This window comes from Centruroides sculpturatus, unplaced genomic scaffold (genome assembly GCF_000671375.1).
Source record: "Centruroides sculpturatus isolate CEXI.00-Female unplaced genomic scaffold, Cexi_2.0 scaffold37, whole genome shotgun sequence".
NCBI lineage: Eukaryota > Metazoa > Arthropoda > Arachnida > Scorpiones > Buthidae > Centruroides > Centruroides sculpturatus.
Window position 1 is genome coordinate 1350469 of NW_019384346.1, and position 20595 is coordinate 1371063.

A 20595-nucleotide genomic window follows, 5' to 3' on the forward strand; every position below is an offset into this window, starting at 1 on the left:
ATAGTGCTATATGCAAATTGTCGGATCAGTCGACGAGGTGGCAAAAAAAGACTTTTGAAATTTGTAAGTTTTAGTTTTTTAAAATCTGCAGAGTTTATCTTGTTTATGTAATAAAATGTAGAAAAAGTTTTGTTTTTAACCTGTATAGTTAAAATTGTGATAAAAAAATTGATAATGAAAATGTTAAAAAAACCTAAGTGTAGTCCGATTTCTACTGTATGTGCAGTGTCCATGCTGAAATGAGGTATGGTTTACAAAGAATTTATGTGAGTTTTTTGGTTTTTATTTGTGTCCTGTTAAATATTTTTATATATATTTAGTTAGCTGAAGAGGGGCTGATGCCCGAAACGTTGATGTATGGAAAAAACGTTCTAACTAAATAAAAGATTCAACTAGCCCAGTGTTGAAAAAAACGTCACTTCATTGTGCCTGTACACAATTATATATTGCACTTTAAATAACATACTGATATAACAATACACACATTAACATAATGTCTTATTTTTTTAATTTGAATTTATTTTTGCAAAAACAATTGCATTACAAAAAATATATTCACAAACACACTTAATTAGAAAAGTTTCAGCTTTAAAAAATACGTAATAGTCAAGTTTTATATTTTAGATTCATCAGAATATCAGATTTATGAACCCCCAAGAATTATTTTTATTTTGATATTTGGACCTAGAACTCAGTACAACAGTAATCCTGAAAATGGGTCTTTAAAATGGTTAAAGCCTTCACCATCTCAATTTTAAGTCTGTTTTTTTTTCATCTGTCTACAGAGCATTTATTAATAAAAAGAACACATTCAACAGCTACATTGGATCCTGGCAGTACCAAACAAAAACCAACTAGGCATTTTAGATTCTCAACATTTACTTGTTGCAAATATATCACACCATTTTTCACTGACACTGATCTTTCAGTTCACTCCACACTACAAATTTGCTTTCACAATATTTTTCACACATGCAAATTCATCAAATAAGTCCTCTTCATTCACAGTAAAATTTGATGACACTTTCTTCATGAATATGTAGCTTTCTTGTATATTCTTCTAAGCCATAGGCTCCTTTCTCTTCAAATTGACCCAATCCATATTCTGGAGAGGCATGAGAAATGGTGTACACCACTCCTGAATGTATTCAATGCAAGTTTCACAAAAATCTACTGCCAAACTTTCCAACTGTTAAGTGTTGTTATTTTCTAACTCTTGCAACTGATTCTCACAGTAGTAATAAGAAACTTTTCTGCTTTCCTAAAATTTAACTTTTTCATAAGTTTGTTCACTTCATCCTTCACCTTAATTACTGTTATCTTTTGCTTTTTAACAAATTTGATGGTATCAAAAACTATTTTTAACTTTCTAGCAAGGAAATGTAGAAGTATAAGTGAAAATGGATTCTCAAAGAAATTTTTAGACTGATAGGATATTTGTGAAATGAAATGAAATATGACTTCAATGCTGATAAAAGATCAATAACTCTGGATTGCAGACAAGAGAGAGAGCTATCTTGTGTTGCTGTTACTCAAAAGTTTTCCACTCTTTATTGGTAAATTTGCAATATAATTGGAGTTTCTCAACTCATACACAATAAAGTGGAAATGTTGAAAAAATCTTGTTGACTATTAACTGAAGATCTATAAATAGGCAATCTGCACAGCATTATGTATCACACATGGGCAAGACAACCAATGTCATTTAAATTGTTGGAAGTATTTTTGTGCATTTTGAAGTACAAATTATTATTCTCCTTTCTCTTCTTTCCACTAAAGTTCATATTTGTATTATCTGCTGATATAGCTTTAACTTTTTCAAGGAAATCAAATTTCTTTAATACTTCCAACACACAAGAAAATAACAATTTTGAAGTTTCACCACCTTAATTAACAAACTCTAACACCTAAACTTCTTTCACATTTCACCTTTTTTTCTGCATCTTAATATCTCACAATTCATCGAGTGAAGTGAAGTTGGGTATTGGCCGCACTCAGTGGTATAGCCCAAGACCAGAAGCAGGAGGAAGATGTAAAGTTGTGTATGAAGAAGTTAGGGTGAAGGGGAAGTACAGGAGATAGGATAGAGGGAAAAAGACCTTAGTCTATGAGACACAAGGGCGTCCGCATCACATACATTTAAGACAAATACTTACATTACATTAATTACAGTTGTAAACAGTTAGTACAGTAGATAAACAGACAAAGGGTGCTGATGAGTTTGTAGACAGATAATACATTGTCGTTACATTGCAGAAAATTCATATAAAAATCCTGAGAGTACAATTTCAGAGTGGAAAGTTACACAAGTAATACTTTCACGTATATAAATTGGTAACTTTGTTGAAAAATTTTTGGAGTTGGTATACAGAGACGAAAAGATTTACATTGAATAACAGGGAACACAATTACTGTTACCATGATAGTTACAGGGATGCAAGCATAGATTACACCGTGCTAGTCCAATATCTTGATGTCTTGAATGAATTTCTTTAAGGCTTTGGAGATGTGTTTGTTTTCTGTGAAGACGCTAAGCTCACAGGGCCAGATCTCATTCCTGTTATGTATTTCATTTATGAGTCCCTTTCGTTGGCTTGAGTAGATAGGGCAGTGAAAGAGAATGTGCAGTGGGTCTTCCTGTTCTTTGAGAGGGCATGGGCAGAGTCCATCAGTTTTATTCAGAAACCTTTTCAGGTAACTGCGAAAGTTTCCATGCCCTGTATACATCTGTGTAGTTGAGTAGGAGGGAATCAGGTGTTTATAACTGCGATGTTGTTTCACACTAGGAATAAATTGGTGGGTGAGCCTACCTATTGTACCAGTGTCCCATCTGTCTTGCCAACTTTTCCAATATCTCACAACTAGAGGCATTAACTTTTCAAGTTTGCACATTTAAGAAATTACTTACATTGCTGTTGGAAACTTTACTTTGAACAACACTTTTATGTTGTTTCATTTTCACATAATTGATTATGTCTGACCAACTACCATGTGAAATGGGAAATTTAGAGTTACAAAATGTATGTTGAACATTTTATCTATACTTTAAATAAAAAGAAATTCTCTTCTAATATTATCATTTATACTGCACTTATGTTTCAGCATTATGCAGATGTAAAACAACAAAAATTATAACAATCTATGAATTTTCTACGATTATTATGAGATGTTCAAACTGTTATATGTGAACTGTCTGTCTGATCAGGCTGCTAGAGAGTAACAGAAGAAAATCACCAAAGTTGAACACAAAAATCACCAAAATTGTCAGTGCATCAATTTATAGTTAATATTCATTCTGTAACACTATGTTAACTCCTTATATTGTACTGTATATATATATATGTTTCATTATTTCCTGTAAAAAGTTGGACATTTGAGAAAAAATTGGGACACCAGGACATTTTATCAAAAAATGAGACTGTCCCAGAAAAAATGGGATAAATGGGAATCCTTTAGTAGAAAGAACTTTCATTTTAGCAACTATTGCCATAATGAAAAAGTAAAGTTGTATTCTACCTCATGAGAATTTCATGAGTCCATGAGCTCATTCTCATGAGAACATTCTGCATAGAAAAAATTTGATTACTTGAAAATACCTAAATAACATCCTTAGATACAAAAGTATGTTGTCATTCACTTCCATCATAGCTCCAGTAAGCCACAGATCATATATGTTAAGATCAATGTGCAGTCTCATTACAAATATGGTCCATCACATCCCAACAGACCTAAAGAATGAGCATACGTTCAGCTTTAAATTATAGACACAGCAGAAACAACGGATATCATTATGTCTGTTGTATTTGAGAAAATAAAATAAGAGAAAATGTATTTGAGCTCATACAGCATAGTTTTCAATGACTGGAGTGAGCAAATAAGATACCCAATAGAATTCTGTGCACATATATTGAGTGGAATACCACCACATAAGTTAACATATTAAAGATCAAGGTTGAAGTCATGCTCATCAGGAACCTTGACACTGAAAAAGGGTTGGTTAATAGAAAGGGATTAGTTATATGTGGTTATTTAACAACACAATTAACATCAAGATCCTGATGGGTAAACACCACAGACCCATTCACACATTTCCTTGGATACCATTAACTCCAATCCTTCTTCTTTTACAAGTAAATAACTTCCATCATTCCCATCATCCTAGCATTCACCATGACAATGAACAAAAATCAAGAACAGACTTGATAATATTGGTATTTATTTACTAGAGCTGGTTTTCAGTTATGGTATGCTTTATGTTGCCCAAAGAAGACATAGACTTACATTTGGCATGTTATGTGAAAAACTCTTGATGATTTAGAGAATGTTATGCTTCCAGATGTCATTCTGTATTGCTAGACAGACATTTATGCCTAGTTCCACATTTCAATCTATGATCTTGAAACAATGAGTACAGGCAGTCTAGACTAGGTGCAGAAGGCTAGGTGAAGGCAGTCAAAGGAAAAAGTGAAGACACAGAACAGTTGAAAGTTTAGCTTAGTCTGGGTTTGTATGTCTGTGAATAAAAGATTGATGTCAAGAAAATTAACATTGTCTGCAGTTACTTGGTCCATTTATAGGGTTAGACTATAGAGATTATTACTCATTAGCTGAAGGAAAGATCAAAGTCAGCTTTGTATTTCCAAATTATCAAAATATCATCTACATGAAATTTATAATAAATGATGCTAGTGTATGGGTTGGGTGTACAAGTTCTAGTTTCCTATTGATGAGCTCACAAAGCAAGCCTGACACTGTTTTCCTATTGATACACCTTTTTCTACTTGTAGATGTTACCATTGAAGGAGAAAAAGGATGAATGGCATATTACATCTACTTAAAATTAAGGTTATAGGTTAATAATTGTATTTGTTGCAAAACAATTTCTGAAATAATCCTAAACACATTTCTGCCATTTTGTACTACATATTTGTGCAAAATGACATTTTCATCATTGATGATTGATAAAATCAAAATATTGATCAAGTCTAAAAAATGTTGATGTCCTGTGTCCTGTATCAAATTTTCATCCCAGGTTTAACACATTATGCAAAAATAAACAAGCACCTACACCTTCTATAAATTAGATATGATGGCCTTGTATCCTTCGGTGCCAACATTTGAAGCTGTAATGCTGGTCAATTCACTACTCCTTAAGAAGGGCTTTAGTGTCCAGCAGATATTGGACATACATGATGCACTATTTTTCATCACGGAACACAATTACAGTAGAGCATCGATTTTCCGAATCAATTGGGACTGGGGTTGTCCGGATAACTGATATTTCGGATAACTGATTTACGTACGAAAAAATAGTTTAACGTATCCGATGTCAAAATTTTTCTCCGTTGCATGTCGCTTTGCATTGAATTTTCATCGATGTTAAGCCTAACAAAGACTATTGTATCGTTAAAAATTATTTTTTTATTTTGTACAAACAAAATAAATATATTGAAAAATATAAAAATAATAAAAAATTATACTTCAGATGTTAATTTAGTATCAAAAACGTAAAATATTTGAGTAGCCCAAGACATAGCCAAAGATTGAAGCGCCACAGCACTGGCAAAAATTTAAATTTGCTGACTGGAATTCTTTCAGATGATTGACTTTCAGAAAATCGACGCTCTACTGTATTTTCGTTTCAATCAAAAGATTTATTTACAAAAACAAGGAGTCCTCATGGGTTCCCCTTTATCTGTCATCCTAGCAGAGCTCGTCATGAGAGAAATCAAGCATAGAACATTTGATTTCCCTCTTACCATCCTTTACCCACTACTCTATTTATATTATGTGGATGATATCCTCATAGCCTGGGAGGGCACCAGTGAAGCCTTTTGCACCTCCATGCAGCATGTCTCTAATGTATATCCCTCCATCAATTTTACATGGGAAAAAGAAAGTAATGTGGCTATAGCTTTCTTAGATCTGCACGTACGAAAAACCTCGGAAACATTACTTTTCTCAGTTCAACATAAGTTTAACATGCTACTGTACATCATCTTGGCAAATACATTCCAACCTGCACGTTACGTGGATGCCGCCATAGTCGCCCTACTGAGAAGAGCGTTTTTGCTGCCATCAACCCAGGATCTTATAAACAGTGAGTTAAACAACATTAGTTTAGCAGTACGTGCAGCAAGTTTCTCATGTGCTAATACACACATGTACTCAACAAAGTCAAGAAGACGCTGTTTCCAAGCTCCATGTTAACTTTCCCGTGACCCAAGTAGGTCTCGGTTTTCCCCAAAACAAAAGAGAGACCAATCGGGAAGCGAGGAAGGGGACGAGGGGCCAATCAGAAGTGCGAATAGTGGGAGAAAAAAACTGTAAAAATCCAAAATTCAAGGTTGGAGGGGACTCTCCTCCGACTTCACGAAATGTCATGACTGATATTGTGGTGTTTCACCAAGAACTTTGGACTCCGCCGCTTCCAATTTTCAATCATCCGCCTTGATCAGCAACAGCATCTTGTCCGACCCGAGGCCAGACAGATGCCGAACTTCTCGCCTTTCTACATCTCCGACGAGAAGAACTTAGTGAAGGACTGTCAATAGTCGATGTAAGCATAAATGTTAACAAATAAACGGCTTTCGTGTGTAAAACACTTTTCATCATTTGCCTCCTCCGTCACAGCCCACATACAACCTTCCCTTAGGTTCATCCTGACGCGGGATTAATAGATCCCACCTAGGAGACGGCAACCTTACACTGACGTCAGAAGTGGGATATTTTATGCCCAATCTACACCAGTTCTAACCTTACACAGGTGCCGTGGAGTGGGTTTCAAGTCCCCTATCTCCACCGGGTCGGCCACCTTACACAATTTACATTAAGTACATTGAGGAAAAATGCAGAGTCAAATATATACAAGTAATGCATACACCGAATAGGGCCAGTAATGCAATATAGAATGATTCATGGTTTGAAATGGATCCAAAAATAGAATATATGAACATTAGAAAGGGTATGGGGAACTGTAGAAGTTCAAGTGGGAGACCCAGTGACAAAATCAAACAGTACAATAACATAGATGCAGAGAAGTCCTTGGAGCACCATTCACTTGATTGAAGTATGGTGATAATAGTTCTTCACAAGGTCCTTGAAGGCTGAAAACAAATTACATCCTGTAGAAGAAAGCTTTCATGGCAGGGCCAGGCGCTGTCTGTAGGAAGAAGAAGACGAATTGTTTCGCTGGAGTCTTCCAGCATAGGACAGTGAAAGATGTAGTGCTGAACTCCGTCCGGAACACCACAATGAATGCACTGGTCGCTGTCAGAGTGACCAAACCTATGAAGGTAACTGCTGAATCTGCCATGGCCAGTCAGAAATTCAGTGAACAGGTGGGTGTCGTGGCCATTAAAGGTAGGTTTAGTGGTAGGAACGTTAGGAAAAAATTTCCATGTTATCCGACCCTCGTGGCAGTTGTTCCATCTTTCTTGCCAGGTGTTAATTGCATCTGTTCTGAGAAGATGCTTAATGAAGGAGGCAGGTGTGAGAGAATAAAGACACATATTAGAAGTGAGACTGGCAGTTTCCCCGGCAAGGAAGTCAGCCCTCTCATTGCCAAACAGTTCCGCATGACCCATAATCCATAAGATGGCAAAGTTGTTATTAGAGGAGACAATGCTCACTTGAATCTTGATGACAAGGGAGTTCTTAGGCAGATGATAACTGATGGCATCAATTGTAGATCTGCAGTCTGTAAAGATGTTGATCCTGTTGTTGCTTTTGTAGTTGTTGCACCACTCAATAGCCATCAAGATGGCAGTGAGCTCTGACTGATATGCCGAGCAGTTCGAGGCAAGATGACCAGTCCCATAGTAGCATTCCACACTATCCTGATACACCACAAATGCACTATCAACATTCTCCTCAGACTTAGAGCCGTCAGTGTAAATGGTTAAATCTTCATGGTCCAGAGGCTGGTTCTTGATCTGGGGTCAAAGAACGGGAGGAAGCAGATCTGACATGTGGCAAATAGTCTCATAAGAAGTGAATGATTGGTTGGCCAGATAGATACTGTGACCCTTGCGAAGGTGCCAACCTTTGGAAGCCAATGAAATAGCAAGGTCAATAGACATTTTACCAGAGATGACCTGTAAGGCAGCCGTGGAGGAAGTAGAAAAGGCACGGCAGATACAAAGAAGAGCTCTACGTTGTGCACCACGGAGTTTCCGTTCAATGTGCACACGGCCTAAACAGCCAGCCCAAACTGGGGCGGCATAGCAGATCATCGGTAGAAAGACACTGTCATAGATTGTAGAAAGAATAGCTGGAGAAAGCCCCCATTTCGACTTTGCCACCTTAGAGACAGTATTGAATAGATGGTTAGTCCTGTTGGTTATATAGGCAATATGGTCAGCCCAGTTTAGCTTGTGGTCGATGATGACCCCTATTAGCTTGATGGTAATAGTGATTTTGACAGAAACCCCATCCATTTTTATAGTAGGTGGCCTCCGGTAAAAATGAGGCTTACCGGGGTTTGTAAAAACAATACCCTTGGTTTTGTTGGCATTAAACTTTAATTTATACTTCTTGCCCCACTCAGTAATGTTGTCCATCACTTTTTTGGCCTTGCCTAACGTTGCCTTTTTTGGTATTGCCTTTTTTGGCTTTTCCTAACATTCCAATTTAGAGCGAGAAAGGGCTGCCAGAAGGATCAGAGTGTCATCTGCATATGCAAAAATACCATCACAGTCCTGGATGTCAGAAAGGAAATTATTAAAGAGCAGATTCCAGAACATAGGGCCAGAAACAAAACCTTGTGGACAGCCTCTAAAAGTCTTTCTCCTGATTTCAGTGTTACCTGAAATAAAAGTAACATGCCTATTATTCAGATAGTCTGAGAAAGAATGGAAAATATTAGCAGGACAGCAAGCCTGCCGCAGCCTCAAGAGAATGAGAGGCCACCAAGCGGCATTGAAGGCGCTGCTAATATCCAAACTGAGCCCCAAGACATAAGGGTAAAACTGAAGAAGAAGTTTAACCTTGTCAGTCATGGCAAGGATAGCATCGGTGGTGCCCCGACCTTGCCTAAAACCAAACTGTTGGGGGCTAAGAAAGTTATTGTCCTCAAGATGCCAATTAAGCCTATTGCTCAAGAGATGGTCATAGACTTTGGAAAGAACAGGAAGAAGAGAAATGCAGCGATAATCATTGGGAGTGCAAATGGGCTGATTCCCAACTTTGGGGATAGGGACAATTCTAGCTTCCTTCCAAGGATCTGCGAAAATATTGAAATGAAGGCAGATGTTCATAAGGTGGGAGATGATGTTGGGACAGTTAGTCCAAATGTTCTTCACGATACCTGCAATTAGCCCATCCAGACCAGGAGCTTTATAGAGAGAGAGTTTATTGATAGCCCAGTCAATCTCAGCCTGAGTAAAGGGACGGGAATCCTCTGTGTCAATGGAGTGGTGAGAAGAGTTTCTAATATTGCTGTGGAAGTCTGAATCTTCTGTTGGATTATTGTCCAAACACACAGAATCCAGAATGGCATTGATGGTGCCATCAAGCATTGGGGCTACAGCAAGAATGTTGGCTACCCGCTTGACCAAACACTAGGATGATATAGCAAAAGGAAGGTGCAGCACTGAACTTGCAAGAAAAGTATGCAGCACGAATTATAACCCATTATGGGCCCACTCTGCTATACTCAGGACATGCAATGACCGAAGTCTACTCTTTATATGGGAGTCGCTATATATAACAACATTGGAAACATACAACACACCTACTCTGGAACTTCCCAATATATGGATCGCCCTATACAAACGAGTAAATGGTGATTTACATCATATGTCATATCGCTGACAGGAAGCAGTACTATGCATGCATCGTATTACATCACATTCGTAACATCGCATGTATTTCAAAATCATAGCGGATTCATATCAAATGTTGTCCAAAAAATTGTTTTATTTAAATTTGTATGTGTTCTTCTCTCGAACGTTCATGTTCGATATAAAAATCTTATTCGCCTGAAAATGATGGAAATACATTCGTTGAAAGCACTCAAATGAAAAAACAATAACACCAAACACAGTGGGTTTTAACTGCTTATTAATAAACAAGTGCACCCATCTCACAAAAACAAATTTGCATATTAATTTGTTTTTGTCCAAATAAATGATAATACTGTAAGTGGCAAAATTATAAGTGTAACAAAGAATTGTTTGGAATTAAATTAGTTTGGTTCATTATCAGTTCATGTTTTATTTGTACACTTATTTTATTACCTGCAATAAAATAAATGTTGAGACAGGTTATGTAAAATGTTCTCAGGAAAAAAGGAATTGTGAATGGATAAAGTTTAAGAAACCCTGGTTTAAACCCATTCTTGAGGTCAAAATTGGGTTATACATATTACACAATCTCTGATTTGTTTTGTTTCATCTCAGTCTGTCTCAACTTATCATGTATCAATTACACAATGGTTCTGAAATTTTTGAATTTTTACTTTGTTAAATAATTTCTTAATCCTTACAATGTAAAATAGCATCAACTGATACAGAAATTTAAAAAAAGCATATGAACTTAAATGTAGCTGAAAAATTAGAGATAATTGAAAAAAATTAGAATAAAGCATCTTAGAATCAGAACTGTAAAATTTATTGCATAAAAGAAACAAATTGTTTCTAGTATCTTTAAATTAAAAGTCAAATTTTTACAGTTTTCTTTAAAATATATTGATAGCTCCAAATAGAGTTTTGTAGAAACTGTTGCATTAAAATTGTGCTGCTTACAAAGGACTTAGAAAGTATATTGAGAACAACCCATATTACATGGAAATTGGTATTACATTAAGAATAAGAATTCTAGAGCAATGTTTCATTTATATCTTAAAAAAGCATCTAAACATTAATACATAGGATTTGAACACCAGATAGATGTGAGTATCAGAATCACTACCCAACAGCCAATATGTTTATGAAATTGTAATAAAAATTTTATTTAAATACTGTATTTTAATAAGAAAATTCAGAAAAAAATTTAAACCGAAGTCATTAAATGTGCAGAAGTGTTCAAGTATCAGAAAAAAATGTTAATAATTAAACCAGCTTTTACATCAGTTTCATCATTATTTTTCTTCAATGAATGTTGTGAGTGACATATCAGTCAATGTAGACTGATCATTACTGATTTACATAATTATATTTTTACAAAATACAATCAGATTTTGTATAAAATTATTAAACAAATATATAATTTTCTTTTTTTTTACTAAATTCTGAAAATAAATTGAATTTTTCAAGTGCAAATGAAGATTTATTTTATTTAAGTCATTTGTTAGAGGAATCTTAAACTATTTCAAAACTGTAGCAACAAAGCTCGATTCCATTTAAAGTACTTTTAAAAATATGTTAAATTTAGAAAGAGTTTTGCAGTTATGTTGGCCATGTAAATGGGAGATAAATGTCACTTTAGAACATCCTTATCTTGGGCACTTTTAAGCAAAATGCCCACTAACATCAAATTTGATTTATTTGATTAAGACTTATGCAATTTACAAGAGAAGTTCAAAAGGTGGCCACATAAGCAAGGGAACAACAAAATTGAGTTGGCCACAAAGCAAGGTTTTACTATATAATAATCCTGAACATATGTAATTTTATAGTTCTATTCTATATTATTTTGAAAATATTTTACTATATAAAGCAATCTTGAAGTGGAAGCCTTATTTCAATCAGTTAAAGTGCAATATTTTCAGCACAAAATATTAAAATAATGTTTTATATTTTAACGTATCAAGTTAGTAATCCACACATTTAAAATTACACTTAAAATAAATAATTATTTTCTTTTATTTTTGAATCATAGATCTAATTATAAATTATATATTAATAGTTTATTTTTAAATTTAATTTTAATTACAGTATATTATTAACAGTAAAAATTATGAAATTCATTTGCATGTTATAATATTCATAGATCAATTACAATATTCAGTTCCCTATTATCATATATTTAATTTAATTTAAAATTTTTTCTTTATTCTATTAATAGATGAGCTATTATAAAAATTTAGATTTTTATTATAAATATATCAATTGAAAATTGTTTTTACATCTTTGGTAATTGGTGTTATGTTAAATTATGACATAATTACTGCTATTATTAAAAAAGATATTTTTGATAAATAATTAAATTTTAATTAAACTTTACTTTTATCAAATAATATAAATTAACTATAATACCATTACTACTATAACATTCAAAATAAGATTAAAACAAACTGAGTGTTAAACATATATTAAACATTCAAATAATAATAATTTACATTTTATAATTAAACTTACTGAATAATTTCTTTTATCAAAGACTGGTGTTGCCACAGTTGTCATTAAATGGACCGGCTAAAAATGAAATTAATAAATAATTTCATTATCATTTATATTCACAAAAAATATACTTATATACTATAATAATTCATTACAATTGTATGATCAATTTTAAATAAATTCAAATATTACAACAGTTAACAATTTTAAGTTTAAGAATATGTGTAATAATAAATTTAATTTTTTAAAATACTTTTAAAAGCATACAGCCAACCCAATAAATAATTACTTTAAATGTCAGATTCCTTTATCATGCTATTTAAGACTAATTAATTTATAAATAATTTAGATACAAGTTGCCATATATTGGTAAATTTAATTATTACACTATTCTGGATGAAAAGATCAGCCTGGATGGGGACTCAAACCTACAACTCTTGCTTGCCATGTAATGTATTGCCAGTTACACTACCAGACCTTCAGCCAATCTTGCTTCCAGACCAATTAAATAAGTAATTTAGATATAATCATATTGGGCAATACATCTGCACAATAAGCAGGAGTTGTGGGATTGAGTCCTTCTCCAGCTAATCTTTTCTTCCAGAATATTCTAAATTAAAGTAATTTAATGAGTGATAGTTACCAATAACAATTATTGTTATAACAATAAGGGTGGTTTATTTTTATTAATTAATATAAACACTAAAATAATGTGATCGAGATTATGGGATGATCTAAAATTTATACTGTAACCACTTACAATTGAGACCTTGTTGATAAAAATTAATTTTTTATAGTATAACGAAAGAGGTCCAAACTAGTTATTTGGCTGAAAGGCATTTTGTAAAAAATAGAAATATATTATTGAATAAAACATCTGTAAATGCAATAATTATCCACAAGGTCTCAATTGTAAGTGATTATAGTATAAATTTTAGATCATCCCATAATCTCAGCCACACTATTTTAATGTTTATATTATATTGAACCAAACGTTTGTTNNNNTTTTTTTATTTTGTACAAACAAAATAAATATATTGAAAAATATAAAAATAATAAAAAATTATACTTCAGATGTTAATTTAGTATCAAAAACGTAAAATATTTGAGTAGCCCAAGACATAGCCAAAGATTGAAGCGCCACAGCACTGGCAAAAATTTAAATTTGCTGACTGGAATTCTTTCAGATGATTGACTTTCAGAAAATCGACGCTCTACTGTATTTTCGTTTCAATCAAAAGATTTATTTACAAAAACAAGGAGTCCTCATGGGTTCCCCTTTATCTGTCATCCTAGCAGAGCTCGTCATGAGAGAAATCAAGCATAGAACATTTGATTTCCCTCTTACCATCCTTTACCCACTACTCTATTTATATTATGTGGATGATATCCTCATAGCCTGGGAGGGCACCAGTGAAGCCTTTTGCACCTCCATGCAGCATGTCTCTAATGTATATCCCTCCATCAATTTTACATGGGAAAAAGAAAGTAATGTGGCTATAGCTTTCTTAGATCTGCACGTACGAAAAACCTCGGAAACATTACTTTTCTCAGTTCAACATAAGTTTAACATGCTACTGTACATCATCTTGGCAAATACATTCCAACCTGCACGTTACGTGGATGCCGCCATAGTCGCCCTACTGAGAAGAGCGTTTTTGCTGCCATCAACCCAGGATCTTATAAACAGTGAGTTAAACAACATTAGTTTAGCAGTACGTGCAGCAAGTTTCTCATGTGCTAATACACACATGTACTCAACAAAGTCAAGAAGACGCTGTTTCCAAGCTCCATGTTAACTTTCCCGTGACCCAAGTAGGTCTCGGTTTTCCCCAAAACAAAAGAGAGACCAATCGGGAAGCGAGGAAGGGGACGAGGGGCCAATCAGAAGTGCGAATAGTGGGAGAAAAAAACTGTAAAAATCCAAAATTCAAGGTTGGAGGGGACTCTCCTCCGACTTCACGAAATGTCATGACTGATATTGTGGTGTTTCACCAAGAACTTTGGACTCCGCCGCTTCCAATTTTCAATCATCCGCCTTGATCAGCAACAGCATCTTGTCCGACCCGAGGCCAGACAGATGCCGAACTTCTCGCCTTTCTACATCTCCGACGAGAAGAACTTAGTGAAGGACTGTCAATAGTCGATGTAAGCATAAATGTTAACAAATAAACGGCTTTCGTGTGTAAAACACTTTTCATCATTTGCCTCCTCCGTCACAGCCCACATACAACCTTCCCTTAGGTTCATCCTGACGCGGGATTAATAGATCCCACCTAGGAGACGGCAACCTTACACTGACGTCAGAAGTGGGATATTTTATGCCCAATCTACACCAGTTCTAACCTTACACAGGTGCCGTGGAGTGGGTTTCAAGTCCCCTATCTCCACCGGGTCGGCCACCTTACACAATTTACATTAAGTACATTGAGGAAAAATGCAGAGTCAAATATATACAAGTAATGCATACACCGAATAGGGCCAGTAATGCAATATAGAATGATTCATGGTTTGAAATGGATCCAAAAATAGAATATATGAACATTAGAAAGGGTATGGGGAACTGTAGAAGTTCAAGTGGGAGACCCAGTGACAAAATCAAACAGTACAATAACATAGATGCAGAGAAGTCCTTGGAGCACCATTCACTTGATTGAAGTATGGTGATAATAGTTCTTCACAAGGTCCTTGAAGGCTGAAAACAAATTACATCCTGTAGAAGAAAGCTTTCATGGCAGGGCCAGGCGCTGTCTGTAGGAAGAAGAAGACGAATTGTTTCGCTGGAGTCTTCCAGCATAGGACAGTGAAAGATGTAGTGCTGAACTCCGTCCGGAACACCACAATGAATGCACTGGTCGCTGTCAGAGTGACCAAACCTATGAAGGTAACTGCTGAATCTGCCATGGCCAGTCAGAAATTCAGTGAACAGGTGGGTGTCGTGGCCATTAAAGGTAGGTTTAGTGGTAGGAACGTTAGGAAAAAATTTCCATGTTATCCGACCCTCGTGGCAGTTGTTCCATCTTTCTTGCCAGGTGTTAATTGCATCTGTTCTGAGAAGATGCTTAATGAAGGAGGCAGGTGTGAGAGAATAAAGACACATATTAGAAGTGAGACTGGCAGTTTCCCCGGCAAGGAAGTCAGCCCTCTCATTGCCAAACAGTTCCGCATGACCCATAATCCATAAGATGGCAAAGTTGTTATTAGAGGAGACAATGCTCACTTGAATCTTGATGACAAGGGAGTTCTTAGGCAGATGATAACTGATGGCATCAATTGTAGATCTGCAGTCTGTAAAGATGTTGATCCTGTTGTTGCTTTTGTAGTTGTTGCACCACTCAATAGCCATCAAGATGGCAGTGAGCTCTGACTGATATGCCGAGCAGTTCGAGGCAAGATGACCAGTCCCATAGTAGCATTCCACACTATCCTGATACACCACAAATGCACTATCAACATTCTCCTCAGACTTAGAGCCGTCAGTGTAAATGGTTAAATCTTCATGGTCCAGAGGCTGGTTCTTGATCTGGGGTCAAAGAACGGGAGGAAGCAGATCTGACATGTGGCAAATAGTCTCATAAGAAGTGAATGATTGGTTGGCCAGATAGATACTGTGACCCTTGCGAAGGTGCCAACCTTTGGAAGCCAATGAAATAGCAAGGTCAATAGACATTTTACCAGAGATGACCTGTAAGGCAGCCGTGGAGGAAGTAGAAAAGGCACGGCAGATACAAAGAAGAGCTCTACGTTGTGCACCACGGAGTTTTCGTTTAATGTGCACACGGCCTAAACAGCCAGCCCAAACTGGGGCGGCATAGCAGATCATCGGTAGAAAGACACTGTCATAGATTGTAGAAAGAATAGCTGGAGAAAGCCCCCATTTCGACTTTGCCACCTTAGAGACAGTATTGAATAGATGGTTAGTCCTGTTGGTTATATAGGCAATATGGTCAGCCCAGTTTAGCTTGTGGTCGATGATGACCCCTATTAGCTTGATGGTAATAGTGATTTTGACAGAAACCCCATCCATTTTTATAGTAGGTGGCCTCCGGTAAAAATGAGGCTTACCGGGGTTTGTAAAAACAATACCCTTGGTTTTGTTGGCATTAAACTTTAATTTATACTTCTTGCCCCACTCAGTAATGTTGTCCATCACTTTTTTGGCCTTGCCTAACGTTGCCTTTTTTGGTATTGCCTTTTTTGGCTTTTCCTAACATTCCAATTTAGAGCGAGAAAGGGCTGCCAGAAGGATCAGAGTGTCATCTGCATATGCAAAAATACCATCACAGTCCTGGATGTCAGAAAGGAAATTATTAAAGAGCAGATTCCAGAACATAGGGCCAGAAACAAAACCTTGTGGACAGCCTCTAAAAGTCTTTCTCCTGATTTCAGTGTTACCTGAAATAAAAGTAACATGCCTATTATTCAGATAGTCTGAGAAAGAATGGAAAATATTAGCAGGACAGCAAGCCTGCCGCAGCCTCAAGAGAATGAGAGGCCACCAAGCGGCATTGAAGGCGCTGCTAATATCCAAACTGAGCCCCAAGACATAAGGGTAAGACTGAAGAAGAAGTTTAACCTTGTCAGTCATGGCAAGGATAGCATCGGTGGTGCCCCGACCTTGCCTAAAACCAAACTGTTGGGGGCTAAGAAAGTTATTGTCCTCAAGATGCCAATTAAGCCTATTGCTCAAGAGATGGTCATAGACTTTGGAAAGAACAGGAAGAAGAGAAATGCAGCGATAATCATTGGGAGTGCAAATGGGCTGATTCCCAACTTTGGGGATAGGGACAATTCTAGCTTCCTTCCAAGGATCTGGGAAAATACCGAAATGAAGGCAGATGTTCATAAGGTGGGAGATGATGTTGGGACAGTTAGTCCAAATGTTCTTCACGATACCTGCAATTAGCCCATCCAGACCAGGAGCTTTATAGAGAGAGAGTTTATTGATAGCCCAGTCAATCTCAGCCTGAGTAAAGGGACGGGAATCCTCTGTGTCAATGGAGTGGTGAGAAGAGTTTCTAATATTGCTGTGGAAGTCTGAATCTTCTGTTGGATTATTGTCCAAACACACAGAATCCAGAATGGCATTGATGGTGCCATCAAGCATTGGGGCTACAGCAAGAATGTTGGCTACCCGCTTGACCAAACACTAGGATGATATAGCAAAAGGAAGGTGCAGCACTGAACTTGCAAGAAAAGTATGCAGCACGAATTATAACCCATTATGGGCCCACTCTGCTATACTCAGGACATGCAATGACCGAAGTCTACTCTTTATATGGGAGTCGCTATATATAACAACATTGGAAACATACAACACACCTACTCTGGAACTTCCCAATATATGGATCGCCCTATACAAACGAGTAAATGGTGATTTACATCATATGTCATATCGCTGACAGGAAGCAGTACTATGCATGCATCGTATTACATCACATTCGTAACATCGCATGTATTTCAAAATCATAGCGGATTCATATCAAATGTTGTCCAAAAAATTGTTTTATTTAAATTTGTATGTGTTCTTCTCTCGAACGTTCATGTTCGATATAAAAATCTTATTCGCCTGAAAATGATGGAAATACATTCGTTGAAAGCACTCAAATGAAAAAACAATAACACCAAACACAGTGGGTTTTAACTGCTTATTAATAAACAAGTGCACCCATCTCACAAAAACAAATTTGCATATTAATTTGTTTTTGTCCAAATAAATGATAATACTGTAAGTGGCAAAATTATAAGTGTAACAAAGAATTGTTTGGAATTAAATTAGTTTGGTTCATTATCAGTTCATGTTTTATTTGTACACTTATTTTATTACCTGCAATAAAATAAATGTTGAGACAGGTTATGTAAAATGTTCTCAGGAAAAAAGGAATTGTGAATGGATAAAGTTTAAGAAACCCTGGTTTAAACCCATTCTTGAGGTCAAAATTGGGTTATACATATTACACAATCTCTGATTTGTTTTGTTTCATCTCAGTCTGTCTCAACTTATCATGTATCAATTACACAATGGTTCTGAAATTTTTGAATTTTTACTTTGTTAAATAATTTCTTAATCCTTACAATGTAAAATAGCATCAACTGATACAGAAATTTAAAAAAAGCATATGAACTTAAATGTAGCTGAAAAATTAGAGATAATTGAAAAAAATTAGAATAAAGCATCTTAGAATCAGAACTGTAAAATTTATTGCATAAAAGAAACAAATTGTTTCTAGTATCTTTAAATTAAAAGTCAAATTTTTACAGTTTTCTTTAAAATATATTGATAGCTCCAAATAGAGTTTTGTAGAAACTGTTGCATTAAAATTGTGCTGCTTACAAAGGACTTAGAAAGTATATTGAGAACAACCCATATTACATGGAAATTGGTATTACATTAAGAATAAGAATTCTAGAGCAATGTTTCATTTATATCTTAAAAAAGCATCTAAACATTAATACATAGGATTTGAACACCAGATAGATGTGAGTATCAGAATCACTACCCAACAGCCAATATGTTTATGAAATTGTAATAAAAATTTTATTTAAATACTGTATTTTAATAAGAAAATTCAGAAAAAAATTTAAACCGAAGTCATTAAATGTGCAGAAGTGTTCAAGTATCAGAAAAAAATGTTAATAATTAAACCAGCTTTTACATCAGTTTCATCATTATTTTTCTTCAATGAATGTTGTGAGTGACATATCAGTCAATGTAGACTGATCATTACTGATTTACATAATTATATTTTTACAAAATACAATCAGATTTTGTATAAAATTATTAAACAAATATATAATTTTCTTTTTTTTTACTAAATTCTGAAAATAAATTGAATTTTTCAAGTGCAAATGAAGATTTATTTTATTTAAGTCATTTGTTAGAGGAATCTTAAACTATTTCAAAACTGTAGCAACAAAGCTCGATTCCATTTAAAGTACTTTTAAAAATATGTTAAATTTAGAAAGAGTTTTGCAGTTATGTTGGCCATGTAAATGGGAGATAAATGTCACTTTAGAACATCCTTATCTTGGGCACTTTTAAGCAAAATGCCCACTAACATCAAATTTGATTTATTTGATTAAGACTTATGCAATTTACAAGAGAAGTTCAAAAGGTGGCCACATAAGCAAGGGAACAACAAAATTGAGTTGGCCACAAAGCAAGGTTTTACTATATAATAATCCTGAACATATGTAATTTTATAGTTCTATTCTATATTATTTTGAAAATATTTTACTATATAAAGCAATCTTGAAGTGGAAGCCTTATTTCAATCAGTTAAAGTGCAATATTTTCAGCACAAAATATTAAAATAATGTTTTATATTTTAACGTATCAAGTTAGTAATCCACACATTTAAAATTACACTTAAAATAAATAATTATTTTCTTTTATTTTTGAATCATAGATCTAATTATAAATTATATATTAATAGTTTATTTTTAAATTTAATTTTAATTACAGTATATTATTAACAGTAAAAATTATGAAATTCATTTGCATGTTATAATATTCATAGATCAATTACAATATTCAGTTCCCTATTATCATATATTTAATTTAATTTAAAATTTTTTCTTTATTCTATTAATAGATGAGCTATTATAAAAATTTAGATTTTTATTATAAATATATCAATTGAAAATTGTTTTTACATCTTTGGTAATTGGTGTTATGTTAAATTATGACATAATTACTGCTATTATTAAAAAAGATATTTTTGATAAATAATTAAATTTTAATTAAACTTTACTTTTATCAAATAATATAAATTAACTATAATACCATTACTACTATAACATTCAAAATAAGATTAAAACAAACTGAGTGTTAAACATATATTAAACATTCAAATAATAATAATTTACATTTTATAATTAAACTTACTGAATAATTTCTTTTATCAAAGACTGGTGTTGCCACAGTTGTCATTAAATGGACCGGCTAAAAATGAAATTAATAAATAATTTCATTATCATTTATATTCACAAAAAATATACTTATATACTATAATAATTCATTACAATTGTATGATCAATTTTAAATAAATTCAAATATTACAACAGTTAACAATTTTAAGTTTAAGAATATGTGTAATAATAAATTTAATTTTTTAAAATACTTTTAAAAGCATACAGCCAACCCAATAAATAATTACTTTAAATGTCAGATTCCTTTATCATGCTATTTAAGACTAATTAATTTATAAATAATTTAGATACAAGTTGCCATATATTGGTAAATTTAATTATTACACTATTCTGGATGAAAAGATCAGCCTGGATGGGGACTCAAACCTACAACTCTTGCTTG

The 20595-nt window shown here is 34.3% G+C and overlaps 2 protein-coding genes and 1 long non-coding RNA gene across 3 annotated transcripts; 1 reads left to right on the plus strand and 2 right to left on the minus strand.

Moving 5' to 3' along the window:
* The first annotated feature begins 75 nt into the window (after window positions 1-75).
* LOC111635981 lies at window positions 76-418 on the plus strand. The gene is made up of 2 exons (XR_002758469.1): window positions 76-244; window positions 321-418. It is a non-coding gene; the product is annotated as an uncharacterized LOC111635981 (long non-coding RNA).
* Window positions 419-7088: 6670 nt separating this feature from the next.
* On the minus strand, window positions 7089-7757 carry LOC111635680. Its single transcript, XM_023380717.1, has one exon. The coding sequence runs from the start codon at window positions 7755-7757 to the stop codon at window positions 7089-7091; it is 669 nt and encodes a 222-aa protein (XP_023236485.1).
* A 7201-nt stretch (window positions 7758-14958) lies between these two features.
* LOC111635686 lies at window positions 14959-15627 on the minus strand. The gene has a single exon (XM_023380726.1). The coding sequence runs from the start codon at window positions 15625-15627 to the stop codon at window positions 14959-14961; it is 669 nt and encodes a 222-aa protein (XP_023236494.1).
* Window positions 15628-20595: the final 4968 nt, after the last annotated feature.